At 38.6% G+C, this 18,785-nt stretch overlaps 1 protein-coding gene across 1 annotated transcript; it reads left to right on the top strand.

Moving 5' to 3' along the window:
• The first annotated feature begins 110 nt into the window (after positions 1-110).
• tti1 (TELO2 interacting protein 1) lies at positions 111-15,289 on the top strand. The gene is made up of 14 exons (XM_055166421.1): positions 111-282; positions 708-1,451; positions 1,992-2,329; positions 2,859-3,141; positions 4,025-4,187; positions 4,535-4,815; positions 6,109-6,507; positions 7,041-7,200; positions 7,812-7,985; positions 8,078-8,229; positions 8,771-8,911; positions 9,189-9,393; positions 13,232-13,319; positions 14,881-15,289. The coding sequence occupies exons 2-14, from the start codon at positions 729-731 to the stop codon at positions 15,092-15,094; spliced, it is 3,321 nt and encodes a 1,106-aa protein (XP_055022396.1). The 5' UTR covers positions 111-282; positions 708-728; the 3' UTR covers positions 15,095-15,289.
• The last annotated feature ends 3,496 nt before the right edge of the window (positions 15,290-18,785 follow it).

Genomic DNA, 18,785 nt, shown 5'->3' with positions numbered 1-18,785 from the left:
AGTCAGAGTTATCAACAGATTTTATGTGAGAATTTCAAAATAAGGATTTGTAGTTGTTTTTTCTTGCCAACTTGCTGCCGTACGCATACGTCACACGCATGCGCCGTCGTCCTAGAATTATGACGTTTAGTTTAGCTCCTGCATGAGATCCAGCCACATTTGTAAAGTATTTCATTTATTTTAGACTTTAATGTCTTGTTTCAAATGACTGTGGTGGTGTTATGTACTCTGTGTCCTGTTCCATGCTATGTCGATCTATTGAGTACTTTAAAACCGGAAAAAGTAAGTGTTTTCGGCTTTGTTTATATTAGAGTTTACACATACTTATGTATTGAAATACAAATTGTAGCCTGAGAGCCACTTCTGTCAAGTTGTAAAATGTAAGTTATATTTATAGGTATTGCATGTTATCTGGATTAAAGAAATCTAATTCTGCATTTTGTTAATATCCTTAGCACATAGCGCATTGAACTTGCAATATCCAATCAAATACTCTGCATACTAAAATATATATTTGTATTATATATTCTTATACTTATAGATACTTAGTATGCAGAGTATTTATTTATTTTCTTATATTTTAATATTGATACTAGTCAGAAGAAGTAGTGAATATGATATTGTGGTATATACATCTACCATACATCTACCAAGTACCCTGCTACCTCAGTGTGGCAGCTGACATATATTCTGTTTTGTCTCTCCAGAATTAAGCACTGGCTGCAGAAATGCCTCTAGCCATGTCCCAAATCAATGACCCAAAAATCGCTTTCGCCTACCTGCGTCCTGCCTGTGTGCTACTCACCAAAGAGCCCACTCTGTCCAATGTGGAGACTTTGAGTGCCCAGTTAAAAGAAGTCAATGATGTTTCTTTGCAGCAACTTCAAGACTATATACTTTTCCCATTACGCTTTGTGCTTAAAATCCCTGGACCTAAGAAAGACAACTTGGTGCAAGCTGTGGCTAATGCTATTGGCTATGTTTTGGAGAATACATGTGTGCAAAGCTGGGATACTCTCCATGATCTGTTTTCTGAACTTTGTCTATGTCTGTGCTGCCCAACTGATCCTGGAAAACCTGTAGATGCATCAGAGGAGCTAAAACTGTCCATTCTTAAATGTCTAGATGCCTTGATACATGCAACCTATGGGGATATTGTCATCAAACTCTATGAACCAGTCATGTTACCAGGACTTGGGGCTGCTGTGTCATTGCTCTTAGCTTTAGCAGAAAAGGAGAAAAGTCGAGAAATTCAGGGCACTGCTTTGAAGTTGTTGTTGGTTTTGATACAGCAGTGTGATTGCAGTCAGGAGCACATAGACTGCATAGCACACAGAGGGACTATTGGAAGAATTATGGCTTCATTTTTACCTGGGATCTCCACTGCTGTAGCCAGGATCATCACAGGTGACATACGACAAGGGCACGGAGTTACTGTCAGAGCCATGAAGGTGGGTATAAGATCTGCTTATCTGAATGTATAACTCTATAATGTTCTACCTAAATGTTTGGGCATCACTGGACTAGAGTTGTCACTAGTATCAATTCAGATACGAATTGATACTAAAATTAGTATTAAAACTAGATATTCAAGTGTCGATACTAAAAAGTCACATTCACAGGACAGAAATGAACCTTTCCTAAATAGCTTCAGAATGATCTTGAGCTGTATCAGAACAAGTATAAGACCACATATATTATTATACACATACGTCCATGGAACTAACTGAACGACTGAGGAATTACAGAGGTATGAGGCCACATGGTAATATAAAAGAAAGTGCTATGATTTAATGTGGAAAGTGACATTCTATTGTCTAAAGAAAGAGTGTTTTTATGTGGTATCAGGATCGGTATTGAGTATCAAGCCTTTTCCTTAGTATTGAAATCAAGTTTGAAATTTTAGTACAGTGTTGTGAAAAGTAGCACATACAAGGTTAGCTGATATTAGTATATGCAATTGGCCTATTTCCACCATGTCCTTCCCTCAGGTATGGTGTGGTACAGTTAGCGTGGTGATGGAAGACTCCCAACTCCAGTGTTCTACCCCAGTGGAGACCCCCTCCCCAGAACTGGGTCGCGTTGGTCAGCTGCTGGTGCTCAGGACAGAGGAGTGGGTGAAGAGCACTGCAACCCGACTTTGTGTGCTCCTAAAGAAGATCATCTCCTGCACCTCAGCCCATCGCCACTGGAGGGTCCGCCTGGCCTTGGTGGAGCTGGCAGACCTCCTGTTACAGAGATGTGGACAGTCTCTGGCAGAGTGTGTGGGGTCTCTTCTGGATGCTCTGGTGGGAGCTGTCAGTGATGATGAACCCAGGGTCAGAGAGAGGTGGGCTTGAATTTTTGAGTATTAGTTAAGTTTTTCTTCCTTTATAGGTAACTGTAATAAGTAACCAGTAAAAATAGAAATGGACTATGTACAGTTTTGCTATTTTATGTTCCCATGTGAAATACCATATGGTTTTCTTCAATTTTATTTTCTTCTACACAAAATTAAATATTGCTTATTTAATTTATTGCTTAAGTTATTTTTTCAGACCAAGAGTTTGTTTTCATACCTGACAATTTCGACTGCTCACTAGCAGTCACGTGGCCACTCTGAAGAAGGTATGAAACTTAATGAGTGACTGTCTGACTCTGACTCTGACCGTCAGGTATGAAAACAAACTCTTGGTCTGAAAAAAGAACCCAATAACAAATTATCGGAAATCCAAATGAATGGACTAAATGTTGCTTATGTTTTCCTTTGGGCCTCCTGTTTAGTTGCTACAGCCACTGCATCTGCATGTTGGTGTAATAATCACTTCTAGCACAGAAGTAGACCTTATTTATGAACACTGTCCTCAATACTTCTTTAGATGTGAGGTAGCCCTACAAGAGGTCTCCCAGAGGAACCAACAGATCAGCGGTGATGGAGATGAAAGCAGTAGAAACACCTCAAAGACCTTCACAGACGTCCTATCGGAGAACCTCCACTCTCTGTGCACCTCCCTGCCCCGACTCATGAGGACCTCAGACGACCAGAAGAAGTTGTTTGTCCTCAATGTGTTTCTGGGGTACATCAAACTGCTGGGCCCTTTGGTGTCTGTGGTCCTTGCCTCTGCTACACATCTGGAAAGAGTCTCAAAGGCATTAATGCAGGTAAGGTTAAGTTAAGTTAATTATAAACAAAAGAGTATTATTAGGAAACACTGCTTCAATGCAAAAAGCCATCGTGGAGCCCATTATATAATTTGTTTGCATTACAGAGGGAAGGAATGTCAAAAATTGCCCTTTACCAGTAGTGCAAAACTCTTAAAGAGCTATATTAACCAAAACAATGTTAAAGCTACTGGTTAAAACATTTTCACTCTATACCAATTTAGATAATACATACAAAAAATACATAATCGCTTGAGTGTATATTGTGCAATAATTAATTTACTCTACAATCAGTGATGATCAGCTGCTTCTGTAGCTACTAAAACTTAGACTAACTTCACTTGATTCACAAGGGAAATAATTTGGACAGAGTATCTCACACATCACAATAAATATAATAACAAATAACAAAAATATAAATGGTAATACATCCAAAATAGAGATGAGAGTTGTGTTAAATAAGGCGTAAGTATTGTATATGTACAATAAAAATACAAATAATGAAATATGGTAAATAGGATGCAACAAGGATGCAACAATACCGGTACTTAACATGAAACTGAATCACTAATATACGACCCTCACAATACCACAGACGAGTGACTCAGTACCCGCATGTCACTACTCCTGCACTTTTATCATGTCAGGCTTTCATAAAACGTATTGATATACTGAACTGTTGCATCCCTAACCACAGCTGTTCATTGACTACCTGATGGAAACATGGCCTCCCATCTGTGAAATTGGGCAGGACCTTCATGTACCGGCCATTTTTCTGGCTCCAAACTATTACTCATCATTTTAAAGCTGTGTTGCTATAGATTTTATGGCTTAAGAAAAATGACTGAAGCTGGAGTCATTCCTCTTATGATTGATTTGACAGGTGCTGGAGCTGGATGTGATGGACGTTCGGATTGTGGAGGAGAGGAGCTACACTGACACGGACATTGAGTCTGGCTCTAGTGTTCATGTGCACAGGAAACATTTTATGTACTTTACAGATGATCAAATCTTCTCTGTGCTCATGGAGATCTGCCGCACGTTAGGTAAATAAGTCAGAAAACAGATGTTATGCTCATCAGTGTAGTGGTTGTGACTTAGTAGTTTACCATTTATATTTTATTGCTATTGCAATATATTTTGATCTGTGAGCTGCTGTGTCCAAATAATTTTCCCCTTGTCTAAATTGCAATAACAGCTTAACGGCTTAATTAATGATATATTGATTAATGATATATTTGATATATTTTTTACCATGTTGTAGCTGTGGTTGAGAAGTACGAGTAAAAGCATAGGTATTTTTTTCTTTACAGGGGTCTATGGCAAACTATTTCCAGTAAAAATGTTATACTTAATGTATTTATATACTTTTTTGTAAACTTTTCATTTACAGGTTATTATGGCAACCTCTACCTTCTGACTGATCACTTCCTAGACCTGTACAGGCAGTCCTCTGTGTATCGAAAACAGGCTGCAATGGTTCTGAATGAGATTGTCAGGGGTGCTGCTGGTATCGCCGTGGCAACAGGCAAACAGGGTTTGTCCACTGGACCGTGTGCCGAGGAGGACCTAAGGGCAGTGGTGGAGTCCATCATAGAGGAATACATCAGTGTCAACAACTGGCACCTCATGACAGTTACCGAAGAGACGGATAGAGACAAACAAGACCAAAAGGTGAGTCGGAGCATCGTGTTCAGCTTGCACCCACTGACCCCTGACCACTGACTATTCATTGCCTCTTTTTGGTAAGTTTTAATTGTCTTCTTTAGAAGTATATTGGTCTGTGTTATAATTGTGTATATAAGGCTTTAAAGGAATAAATAGTATTGTTAAAAATATATGATTTGCATTTGATAAAGCTGTGTGCAGGATAAGAGCCATAAAGCCTAACAAATAAATGAATTATTGAAAAGAATGGCCCTCTGACGTACGCCTGTCATGATGATTACTATATTGACTTATTGTTCAATATATGAAAGCTGGAACAATATATTTTTTGAGTCAGTATTTATCATGGGTAATTTTTTTGTGCTAGTGGGAAATTTGTGGTTACTATTGGCTGTATGATTTACTTTGATGATAAATGACTATATTATCGTTTATCCTCTATATTTACGTCAGCAATATTTCGTGCTTCAAAATTTGTTATGGTGACAGGCCTACTCTGAAGTTTGGAGTGGCGTTCATTTCAAATGCAGCTCACTCCTCCCCGGCTGTGAGCCCGGTGTAAAATGCACTATTTGGAGAGCAGAGTCACTGTACGATTCCATGCTCCTGCAGTGAGCTGTCAGGACTGAATTATTAAGCAGACAGGAGGAGAAAGGATCTCTGTGGGCCTGCAGCTCCAGAGCCTCTGACGCTTGGAGATAAACTTCTGTGCTGTAAAATATATGCTCTACATAAATGTGCACACTATACATAGCCTTACTGACCTCGCTTTGGGTATTTTGAAGCCCTACAGACAAAATATAGAAAAAATACAGTTTGTTTTCTTATATTTATGCTATCACTTTTCAACTTTCATATAACATGTAGCTTTCTGTGGCATCTATTTTAACACACTTGGTATGGTTAAAGGTGCAATATGCAGCTTTATGGTGGAGAGTCTGCCACCCGCTTACTTTATTTAGAATGTCCCACAGTATGCCAATACAAGTATCTGTTTCCATGGAGACAAACCTGAAATGCAACCAGGCAAAGTTACAGATCAGATCTGTTGAGAGGTGAGCTCACTTACTGTAGGAATGATTGTTTTTCAATGTGCAGTAAAACACCAGCAGGTGAATAAAAATGTAACATAGATGAGTTCAGTGCCTGGAACTCATGGAAACAAGCTTGTGGCGAACACCCTACCAGAAAAGTTACATACTGCATCTTTAACAGACATACTAATATTACTAATGTTTTATGGTGTTGATAATTACACTAAATAATGAACCTGTATTCTTCTCACATTTTCTTCTGTAGCTGCTCAGTCCATCCAGACTTCTCTCCATCTCCAACACTGAGACAACTTTCACGTCAGGCCCTCTCCATCTGGTCCCATTTGGTGCACCAGCCTCCACCTCACACCTCCATCAGCTCAACAGTAACATCTGGCAGCTGTGTGTCCAGCTCGAGGGCATATCCTGTTTCGCTCAGGCTCTGGGCCAGGGTTTCTGTCCCTTGCTGATGACATCATTATACCCAGTTTTGGAGAAGGCCGGAGAGGAGAGCCTGCTGGTGAGCCAGGCGGCGCTGGGCTGTATGTGGGGCATGTGTACGGCCTGTGGGTACGCCTCACTGAAGGAACTGATCAATGAGAACTCTGACTACCTGCTCAATGACATCTCTCTTAACCTGCAAAGGCTCAGTCAGCACCCACAGGTACTTACCACAACACGACAACACGTTATACATCATGCAATATTATGCATTCTGATTTGTGTTTTACCCAATTAGTCAATGACACATATTACAGTACAGTCTACATTAGTGGAAGCAGGGAACAAACTGGCAAATATTGCAAGTTTTAGACATATTGTTGGTCAGTTCAGTTTAACTAGTAATATGAGCTATTGTCGTGTGGGCTGAATGTTTATTATATTGCAATATTTTTATTATTTTATTATTTATTTTTTGCTTAAAATATTGGTAAAATAAACACATTGCATGTTGTAGTAAACAAATTGTCAAAATTGTAGCAATATTATGATGACAAAAAATCTGTATTAGTACACTGTTCACATCTCTGTCACAAAAAGAACATTTTAGAACCATTAAATTTTAGCATAATTTAGCCTTAGGGTCAGCGATGTAAAACAAATACCATCAAATAGAATGAAGAATGACCTTCACTGTAACTCATTATCTGCTCATTATTCTTGAGTTTTGCCTGAGTACTGTGCTGTTACACCTAGGCTCCACGGGTGCTGGCGGTGATGTTGACTCACTCAGATTGCTCTCTGCTGCCCCTGGTGGGGGACATTGTGCAGGACGTGCTAACAGCTCTGGACCTGAGCTATGACCACACAGCAGCTCTGTTCTGCTCTGTGTTACACGCACTGATGAAGGCACTGGGTAAGATACTGAAGGCATGCTAATGAGAAGAGAAAATATATCAGTTATTATATACTTTTTACCTGGCATGACCCTTCTTACTTTTGTTGTTAGTTGTTCTCAGTTTTTTTAAAGGGCCCATATTTTCTAGTTTATAACATTGTTTCCACATCAAAAACATAATTGGAGTTGTGCTTTGTTTCATTATTACACAAATCCTGCATATTTAGAAGTTTCTCTCTCATAAAGAAAACACGCTGTTCCAACTTGTGATGTCATGTGGTAATATCGGAAGTACTGTGTTTTAAACTCCATACACCTTCACTAGAATAATTTGGATAATTTCATCCCTGGAATTGCCCATCTCTATTGAACTAAAGATTAAAGGTAGCTTTTAACTTGAAAACTACCACTATATGACATACAAGGTGGAACAGAGCATTTTGAACTTTTGGAAATGTAGACAGACTAATAATAAAGGATTACTCAAACATGTGTGAATGAAACAAAACACAACTCCAGGCTTGCTTTTGGTGGGGGAACAACATTCTAACATGGCTTAAAACTCACAATAATCATTTATTTGTAATATAACACTTTTAAGTTACTGAAACTTGTTTATTTTGGCATAGCGAGGTGGTTTCCTTCCAGTCTGTGCACAGCCAGAAAGCAGAGTAAATCCGAGCAAGGAACCATAAACCAAGAAGACTTCAACTTTGGCCAATTCCTGCTGGATTACAGAAAACAAAAGGAGCTGGCTGAGGGCATCGGCATAGAGCACGACATGGAGGACACTGTAGATATTGGTGGGTTAAAAATTCTGTTTATTTCAAGCTTTGAATTGAGTTTTATTATAAATCATTGTGTGTGTGCGTTTGTGTGTGTGGTTGCTTTTCAGATGTCCCACCTCCCCCTGAACCTGAAGATGTGGATGATATTGGTGGTCCCGATGTGAAAAAAGAACTTCCTAATCATCTTCAGATCACTAAAGATGTTATGGAGCGGTGCATTCACCTAATGTCTGACCCAAACCTAAGATTACGACTAAAGGTGCAATATTTCACATTTTGTGTACTGTAAAATGTATTTCTATTAGTTGCTGCTTGCGCAATAGTTTACAGATAATCTGTCCTATGTCTTTCGTGAGCTAAAATTGCACAGAAGGGTTAAAGGTGCATTGGGTAACATTTCTAGTGAAAAGTCTGCCAACTGCTTATCTCCTTGGAAATGTTATTGCTTTGTCTAGAATGTTCCGCAGTACAGATTAAACCGATCTATCAGGAGAGAGACAAGTGAGACAAGCAAGCTACAGCATTACGCTACATTATAGTTCAGATCTGTGGAGAGTCACCCCTATTCACAAAAGGAATTACTGTATTTTTGAGCAATAGAAATACCCGTAATGAATAAATGCAAGATGGATATGTCTAATGTCAAACCATGCAGCATTCTAGGCAAAGCAATAATATCTCCATGGAGACAAGCAGGTAGCTGATCCTCCACCAGGAAAGTCGTGTAGTGCGCTTTTAACACTAATATTGCTTTGTGTTCTTTTTATTTATTTATTTTTTAATTTTATTTATGTTTCCAGGTGTTGGATGTGCTAGAGTTGTGTATATCTGTTCTGAGTGAAATGGAGAATGAGCTGCTTCCTATGGCCCATCGCTGTTGGCCTGCTCTGCTTCAAAGACTGACCGCTGACGACCCACTAGCTGTACTCAGGGCCTTCAGGGTAAGACCCATTTAAGCAGTAACATGTGCAACATTAATCACTGACCTGTAACTTGGTCTAGTTTGGTCTCACAAAGTTACACAATGCACCCTTAAAGTTAAACTATCAGTGGTCTTCAGTATTAAAGTTTATTGTGTTACTTTATGAAGCAATAAATCATACTTCAAAAGCTGTTATTGTTGTTAACCATAGCATTAATCTTTACTATACAATTACTAATAGTATAGTGGATATTAGTTTCCATAATTTGAAGGTATAAATATTACGCATCTTCCAGGTGCTGTGTACTCTGGGGGAGACCTGTGGGGATTTCCTGAGGAGGCGAGTGTCCAAAGAGGTTCTTCCAAAGTTGAGTTCATCTCTGCTCCTCCAGGCCCCGGTCAGTGCCAGGGCTGGACCGGTCTACACCCACACTCTGGCCTTCAAACTGCAGCTGGCTGTTCTAGAGGGACTGGGCTCTCTGTGTCAAAGACTGGATCTGGGTAAGACTCACATCACATCCTCTGTATTATTTTGTGTTTATTTTCAGCAAATATTTCCACCAAAAAAAGAATGGGATTGTTCAAGTAATATTTAATAATTATTTAAGGTTGTGTTAGAGGTTTATGTTGTAAAATCGCCCAGGTGACTTTTGTGTTAAAGGTGCATTGTGTATCTTTTCTGGCGGAGGGTCTGTTAAATGTTTTTCTCCATGGAAATGTTATTGTTTTGTCTGGAATGTTTCACAGTATAGCATTAAACCTTTTTATCTTCATGGAGACCAAAGCTGACCAAGTTAAAGGTTAGATTTGTGGAGAGGCAAACCCACTCCCAGTCAGAATGCATGTTTTTATAGGTATTTTTGAGCTATAAAACCACCTGTAAATTAATAAATGCTGTTTAATATCATACTGTGGCACATTCCAGGGAGAGCAATGACATATCCATAGAAACAAACACATGACGAACCCCAAACCAAAAAGTTACACTGTGCCCCTTTTAAGATTCAGTGGTAGTAATGCCAAAAGAACTGGATAAAACACTACTTTGTTTTGTGCAAGGTAATAATTAGGATCTTATAGATGTAAAATGTAACTTTATTTCCTGTTCAATGTACAACGCATTTTTGATTTTAGCAAAACATCAATGCATATGTCTACCACAAGAGGGCAGACTTGTATAATTGAGGATTGAATGATGACTACACCATCCAAGTAGACAGTTATTGAAAATATATGATGCTTCTTATCACAGTAGATGTATGAGAAATTAAGTCTTCAAAAAGTATCCTAATGGAAAAATGGAAATAGTAGAATATATTCTTGGGCACTGTGTTTTTATTACCAGATTTTACCAGATTTGCATACACGTAGATTTCATTTAAGAATGTCTGTGGTTGTGTGCCGTGTTGCATATAACAGCATAACAGCAAGAAAAAAGATCAGCATTCATTTGTTGTTACCTTAGTAGAACCTAAAAAAGCACCCATTTGTGCCCTTTCATAGTCGTTCTATTAAAAACCCATTACAGTCTCGTGCTGTGTGTAAATTGCACTTGACCAAATGGTTTGAAATTGCCTGGTTGCTGATCGTGACCATGGCATTTCCTCTGTGAACCTTTCCCATTTGGTTTCTCCCTATGAAGAGACTACCCCCCACACGATAGGCAATGACACATTCAGGCCTCATTTCCTTCTCGCTTTGATATTAACTCAATATTTCAAACAAAATCAGTGTGAAGGCCACCATAATACATGTATTTGATCTAAGTATATCTTTTAGATTGATTTTACAAATGCATCTTGCACTTTATGAAACACACTCATCAGCCATAGCTCCTGTGTTGTGGTTATGTCCCACTGTGCTTTGACCTGATGCTCAAAACAGACTAAAAATAGTCTCTGCTACAAGCATCTTTTTGCAGCAATAATCTTCCACTTTTTTTCTTACATTTCAAAATATTTTCTTTGATTGATTTGGTGCGTTAGCCCCAAGTTTGTCAAAGTGACCTGGACTTCAGATAGTTATAATGTATTGTACACAATTTAGGCCTTTGCTTGCAGCAGAGACATTTTTCAGATTGTCCACTGTATTACTGGCACAGCTTATATAAAAATGTGAAATGTGAAAAATTCTGAAATTATTGTAGTTATGACTAGCTATCATTGCTGGTAAGTCTATTTATCTCTCTCTCTCTATCTTTCCCTCTCCCTTTCTATCTCTCTCTTTCTCTATCTCTGTCTATCTATCTCTTGCTCTCTCCATCGCTTCATTCCCAGCATACTTTTTACCATTCCCCTAAGCATCAAACTGTCTCTCCTTTCAAGCCTGATTTTAAAGACAGACATTTCGCTCTACTTTTTCTATAGGTTCCAGCAAATCCAGTTTGCAATTTGGTACATATTTCAAAGCAAAACACTATTATTTAGATACTTGCTTCATTCGTTCTTAGGCTATAGTCTTTTGTGGAATCAAGATGCAACGGAGAGAGATGCTGAGGAAAGGCTAGGCTGCAGAACACTTGGTTGCAAATGAATAAGAAATAACATTGCCAATTTGGAGGTAAATGATTTGCTTGAGTTGGTTTGTGTTGCGGCGGTTCTCTTCGGGGGGATTGGAGGCCGGGTAATTGGCTTGCTGAGGGCGTCCCAAAGGTAAAAGATGGAGCCAAATCGGTATTCACACACAGAGAGGATTCTGCCATGTTTCTGGGCTGCTCTTTCCATCCTTCTCCAACAGCGGTATCGTGTTGCTAAAGCTGAAATAGTGCAGTTTAAGTGAGGCAAAGCAATCCTGCGCGAGTGGCTACAATTCATACCAATTAGGTGTGGGAGAAAAGGAAGGAGATTTAGATGAAAGAGAAACATGAAAAGTATAACCTTATGCATTACAAAATAAGGTAGTTTAACTTTTTCAACTCATTTCAGTACGAGTTATTGTGATTTAGACTTCGCCTTAGACAAACTTTATTGATCCACAAGGACACAGTAGCTCACACATCATATTACATTATAAAAAATAGCAAGAGACAAGCTTCAAATAAGGCATAGTTATGTAAATGTATATGTACAAATAAAAATAAAATACAGAATATAGAAAAGTATTTATGTTTTTTGTGTACCGTGCCATTTCTTCACATTCCAGTTGCAGTATTAGATAGCTCATTTCCACTTTCAAGGCACTCAAAGCTCTTTTTACATCAAGGAACCACTTTCCAATTCACACACACTCATACATCAGTGTATAGAGACACTGGGGGCAAGGTGGGTGAAGTGTCTTGCCCAAGGACACAACGACAACATTCGTCTGCGGGAGCTGAACTCGTACCGCCAACCTGTGGGTCAGTACCTCTAACTGCTCTCCCAATAATGTTCATGTCAAGAGCGGGATTCGAACCGCCAACCTCCATAGCAAAGTACAAACACACTGCATGTATGCGCTGTGCCTGGGAGACAGTCTTCCAGAGCACTCATCTGGGCTCATTAAGACGAGAAGTACGGTAAAAGTCGAGGCAGGATCTATATTTCCCCTTTCATCTGCTCATCTCATACTCTTTCATCTCCGCTGCTCTCCATTTCCAATTTAAGATCTGAACGCCTCCTTTTGCTACCAAGCTGGCTTTGAGTCTTGATTCCAGTGGGTTTATTTTTGGTTTGTTAGAAATGATATTGGGTAGTTTGATGAGTTGCTCAAGTTTATATTTTCTTGGGATATTTTTTTGTACCTGGTTTAAAACTGTGCTGATTTGCCTAATGCAAATAAAATTGGAAGCTTTATGAATGAGGCCTATTAGTTTGTTGATAGGTCCTATGCATGGGCTGTATCTGTAAATGGACATGTTGAGTTTGATGTAGGAAGTGAACACTGGGGTGCTTCCGGCTCCATCAAATAAAAAAATTGTCACTCTCTCTCTGTAAATGCTGCAGTGAGGCTTGTCATTTTAATCTTAACATGTTATTAACCCACTCTACATGATCCTTGTGTTTTTATTTCACGGGTTTGTTCGTAAATAAATTCCTATTCCTAATATGCAATTGGCTCCAAATTCGCTCCCATAACTGCTTGCTTCAGGAGCTTCATTTGACTGGAGCCAAATGCTATGGGTGATGTCACACTCCCTTAGTCCACTTCTTTCATGATCCGTGGTACTATGTCATAGAACATACAGTAGATGAGCATATATGAACATAAGAAAACCTACAATAATATAGAAATATGGTGTTGTAATTTACAGTACAATGCAGCCAAAGGCAACGCCAAAGACATTATACCCATAACTAGGTGTATTCAGGCAAACTGGAGCATGTGCCAGCAGAATAAACATTCTGTTTTGTTTTTCTAGGTGAGGAGGATCTGAATAAAGTGTGTGAGGCGTGTTTGCTGTACCTCAGCTGCAGACAGCCAGCCAGACTCCAGGAAGCCTGTCTGAGGTAAGAGTGTAGCAGGACTGGCTCCTAACTTTAACCCTCTGTAATCTGCAGTGTTGTGTGTGTGTGTGTGTGTGTGTGTGTGTATACTCTATACTATGTGTCCTCCTCTCTGCCTGTTTATCCAAATCACATTTTTGACAGTCACTTCAGGGATCACATGACACATTAAATCAGGATATCACAGAGTGTAGCAGGATGTGGGTGTCAGTGTAGTTGACGGCTGGACAGGTCCCAAGGGTGCGCCCTGCCTCAGTATATACTGGGCTGGGGAGAAGTCCTAAGGGTCTTCACTTCTTCACTTCCTGTTGGCAGTGACTGACACATGGTACTATTACTCTAACAGTCTGTTTTAAAGTACTCACTGTAGAATGCATGTCTCACCAAGGTTAGGATGTACTGGTGTATGGTTTTGCCTGCCATTTAGTATAAGAAGAGAAGCAAGGTTACATGGTTACATATAAACTGATTAACACAATTCTATAATTCCCTTTAAAATCATTATCTACTGTTGAAAATGATTCAAATGGCAAATGTGAATTATAATATAATAATTATAATAATATAAAATTACTTATAGGTTCTACATTATGCAAAATTGTCTCTTGTGAGCTTTAAGCCGTTTTACAATGTTGTTACCTCCTCAAAAACATGGTTTATTAGTCTTTTTTCCAAAGTTCAAAATGCACTGCTCCACTTTGTGATGTCATGAAGCAGTACTTTTCAACTGAACTTTTCTAAATGATTCTAATAAAGCTGTATAGGGTTTAGCAACGCAGTGCAGCACCTCTTTTATTACGTGACATCACAAGGTGGAACAAAGTGTTTTCTGTTTAAATATATAAATATAAAAGCCTAACTATGCAGTGTTTGTGTGTTAAACATGTGTGACTGAAACAAAACACAACTCCAGGTATGTGATGTGGAAACAACATTATACCATAAATAAGAAAATAGTGTAATATGTGCCCTTTAATTGTGACACAAGATATACTCCACACACCACGCTCAATGCTCACTGTAAACAATTGCGTTAATGTAAAAAAAAAAAATGTTTTAGGTCCTTCCTTAGCTCATTCGTTTTACCTTCACAACTGTCACACTTGTGTTTTAATTATGCTGCCTTTATTGGTTATTTATTCAGCTCCTCGTCATTATTGTAGTACATCAGTTTAATTAAAATCTCCATCCTCCCAGACGCTGCAGTGAGTTTCAGTGGAGGGTTGGAGCAGACAGGACTGTAGGCTCATTAAGAACACAGGTCTGTCTCATACTCACTGATCAAATACAAGAGTTGGCTTGAGCAGAGAAAAGCCAGACAAAGACTTGTTGTTTTAATTATAATGATGTGTTTACATTATTTTTGACTCTCCAAAGTCATCGATAAACAAAATGACCTCTTGCACTAGACTACATTATTGTTTAAAGGTCATATTATGCAAAATTGATCCTTGAAAACACAACTCCAGGTACGTTTCTGATGAGGAAACATTATATAGCATAGATCAGAAAATATTGCAGTATGGGGCCTTTAAATCATTCACTGTCTCTTTTCTATTTCCAGTGTATTTCGACATTTAATCCAAGTGGATCCCGACACATTCTGGTTTGTCCTCAATGAACTTCACTGTCCGTCAGACTTCACCCCTCCTCACCCGGACCTCCAGCCTGTGCACCTCTCTGGCATGGGACGACCCAGGGATGAATACACGGACAACGTAATGAAACTGCTCACAGAGGAGTTTCAATCGCAGACAATAACAATGCCAAGCTCGTGATAAAGTCTGCGCTGCCGTCTGCACTTGTTGGACTGAAAATCTGGAAATCTTGTTAGAATCAAAAAACATCTTCTGAACTTGCTTGTTGTTATTCTATAAAACACAGTATATTGTATTTAGTATTGTTTTTTTTTAAGATTAAATGTGAAGCCTTTTACTAAGTTGTATTTTTTATATTTTTGTTAAATCCTTCAGGGGAACTTTTTTATACAACTTGAGTTTTAAAGGTCCTATTTTACACAAAATTTGCTCTTTGAGCTTTTAGTCATGCTATAATGTTGTTTCCTCATCAATAACATCACCAAAGTTGTGTTTTGTTTTATTCACATGTTTGAGTAATCCTTTATAATTAATCTGGCTATGTCTCTAAAGCTCAGAATGCTCTGTTCCACCTTATGATGTCATGAAGCGGTTGGCTAACAGCTACCTTTTATCTTTAGGTCAGTAGAGATTTGTAATTTCAGGTCTTAAATTATACAAATGATTCTACAGAAGATGTATGGAGGGATATTTTCTGTTTGAAGGAAGAACTCAGCCCAAGTAGGAAGGTTTTATGTGTGAATGAAACAAAACACAACTCTGGGTATGGTTTTGTCAAGGAAACAACATTATAACATAGATTAGAAAATAACTTACCGGTAATATGGGCCCTTAATTTTCAATGCCAGGCACCAACTGTGACTTTTTTCACCATAGCAAATACATGGTACAGAATGTTCTTATCATCTTGGGGATCAGGGCTAAAACTTTGTAAAATATTAAAATTAGCAAAACATAGATGTTTTTCCCACTTTCTAAAACAGGGGTCATCAAACTAAGGCTTGCCGGCCAACTCCAGCCCCTCCGCCCCCCACCACTTGAACTGGCCCATGACACAATCCTCAAAAGTTGTTATGACCTATTTTTTTTTTAAATTACTTTTTGGCAAATAATAACACATCTTCATCTTGTATTTTGTAGATTTTTTCAATTAAAAATTATATTTATTTGAAGTATTTATAATATTTAAATTATTATATGACGTATTAAATTTGCCACCAAATTTTCATCACCTGACAAGCTCGAGATCAAACAGTGCCAGTCAATGCACACACAGTAGACTGTAGTGCAATTAAGGACAGCTAAAATGGTGAGTGTTAAAGAGTGCTGAGTTTTCAAAGAACAGTGGATGACTGATTACTTTTTTGTTCAGTGTAAGGACCGTACAGTTTGTCTGATATGTAAAGAAAGTGTGGCGGTTTTCAAAGAATATAATGCATCATCAGGGTCATACAATTCTGTTATACGGCCGACCCGACCCTGGCCCCCATCACAGTCAGGAGCGATAATGTGGCCCCCAGAGAAAAAAGTTTGGTGACCCCTGTTCTAAAAGATCAACAAGCCCTATCTGATATTTGGTAAACTCTAAAGTCACCAGATTTTCAAATTCAAAACGTGGACACTCCCATTGTCCATTCTCGACACAGTTCTGGGTCAGTCATAATTTGTATTTTATAGTCTGGTTATTTTTACGGTTTTCTGTATTTTAGCTAAACAAATGACAATATATGCCCCTCTGTACTGGTGACAGGGTATCAGTTTGTCAAACATAAAGACACGTGGGGCAAATCACTGGTTTTGGATAAATCAGCTGCGACAGGTGACACAGGGCTCCAAACTGGGACTGCCCCGGGAAAATTTGGTCACCCTACTAACACCCATCCACTTTATGTACTGGATTTCTCTTTTTAATAGATTTCTCCCTGGTGACAGAAATTGCCTAACCTCCCTTTAAGTGCAGGAAACAGGAAGTGTGTGTGTTATCAGGCCGTGATAGGAGCAGCTGCCTCCACCTCATTGCTCCATAATGAATGTGTGGGCGCATGGGCAACGTGTTAGCGGTTAGCGGCCGGGCTAGCTCACACCGCACACTGCCTCTTTATCTCATAGCGCCATGTTTCTATTTATCCTGCTGCCAGCCCTGACAATGGCACCATTAGTCATCTGCAACAACAGGAGGCTTTGGCAGGACCTATTACAAACAGCCAGCGGCCTAATATGGGCTGTGCTTAATGCATACAGACAAGACATGGACACCCAGGCTCAGAGCAGAGGCTACAGCCACACAAGGACCATACAAGAGCCTAGATAACCCTCAGCTTCCCCGGTCACCTCTCAGAAAGTGCACTCTACTGAAGGCTTCTCTGTCCAGTGTGTCCACACTCTATCTCCAGTTATTAGAAAGTCATGAAAAAGTTTTAATTTCAGAAAGTCAAATCCACTTTTTGAAATGAATAACAAAAATACTGTAACTTTTTTCATAATATTCTAATAATTGGGAGGCAGACTCTACATGCCAAACATTCAGAATGAAAAAGCGACACGGATGATTAAGCAAGTTGCCCTCTAACCAAAAGGTTTATTGATTAAATTCGTGACACCTAGAGCCGGGTGATTAGAATTAACCAAGACTTTTTTGTGCAAAGATCAATCCCAATTTTCCATTCAATTTGATTTCTCCTTTTCAATAACACAATAAAAATTGATTACAGATAGTAGTGGAAGAAGTGCTCAGTTTTGTTACTTAAGTAAAAGTACAGATATCAGGGCAAAACATATGAAATAAAATCTACTTATCACATGAAATGAATCTACTTAAATTATGCAAATGATTCTAGAGAAGATGTATGGAGGGATGTTTTCTGTTTGAGAGAAGAACTCAGCCCAAGTAGGAGGGTTTTTTGTGTGAATGTAACAAAACAAAACTCTGGGTATGGTTTTGTCAAGGAAACAACATTATACTACTACTTAAGTAAAAGTATTAAAGTACTCATTTAAAAATGTACCTAAAGAGTAAAAAGTGGAAGTATTTTGCACGGATTCTGAGATTTAATAAAGCTGAAGAGATTTGTGCTGAATGTTGCTCAGCAGAAACAATAAAATCAATTGTTTTTTTCCTAGTGTTAAAAATAAATTCTCAGCCTTTTCAGTAGGCCTCAAACTATGATAAAAAATACTTTTACTTCAGGCCAGTTCAAAATTGTCATGGAGAAAGTACAGATACCTGCTCTCAAATGTTGTGAAGTAAAACATATTCATTGTAAAATGTACTTAAAAATTATACTTAAGGACAGTACGTCACTATTTTGACTTTGTCGCCTGCTTTCATGTAATACAGAAAATAGTTTGATTTATTCCTCTTAAATCTGAACTCTGCTCTAAACCCCATGCTTTTACTGACAGAAGAGGACTGACTGTAGATGCCTCAATTAAAAAACTAAGTATGACATTGACATTGGACGTGGCTGAATCTCTATCTTGATTAAAATTATATTAATTGCCTATTGTCATCACAAACTTGACAAAAGTTTTCATGGGGACCTTGTTAGTGTGGAACTGAGAAACTACAAGAGCTTTTATATCTATAAATATTCTGGTACAATTATTATGGGCTGCTACTTCCAACTGATATTGTTGAAATGTCAGCTGGTGGTTTTCAGATTCAGGAATGTGATGGTGTCATACTCCCACATGGTGGCAAGAGACAGTATTTCCTATTGCTCGCATTGTACTTTGCCATTAAATACTGTATCTAAAAGGTAAATTTTAACAAATGTTTAACCTGATGAATTCTGTTTGTAACTAGAACCATTAATTTCCTGTATTACAACAAAATCTACATCCATCCATCCATTTTCTTCCACTTATCTGG

This window comes from Boleophthalmus pectinirostris, unplaced genomic scaffold (assembly GCF_026225935.1).
Source record: "Boleophthalmus pectinirostris isolate CB_2022bp ecotype Guang Dong unplaced genomic scaffold, ASM2622593v1 HiC_scaffold_8, whole genome shotgun sequence".
Taxonomy (NCBI): Eukaryota; Metazoa; Chordata; class Actinopteri; order Gobiiformes; family Gobiidae; genus Boleophthalmus; species Boleophthalmus pectinirostris.
This window is presented reverse-complemented; position numbering and strand designations above follow the sequence as displayed.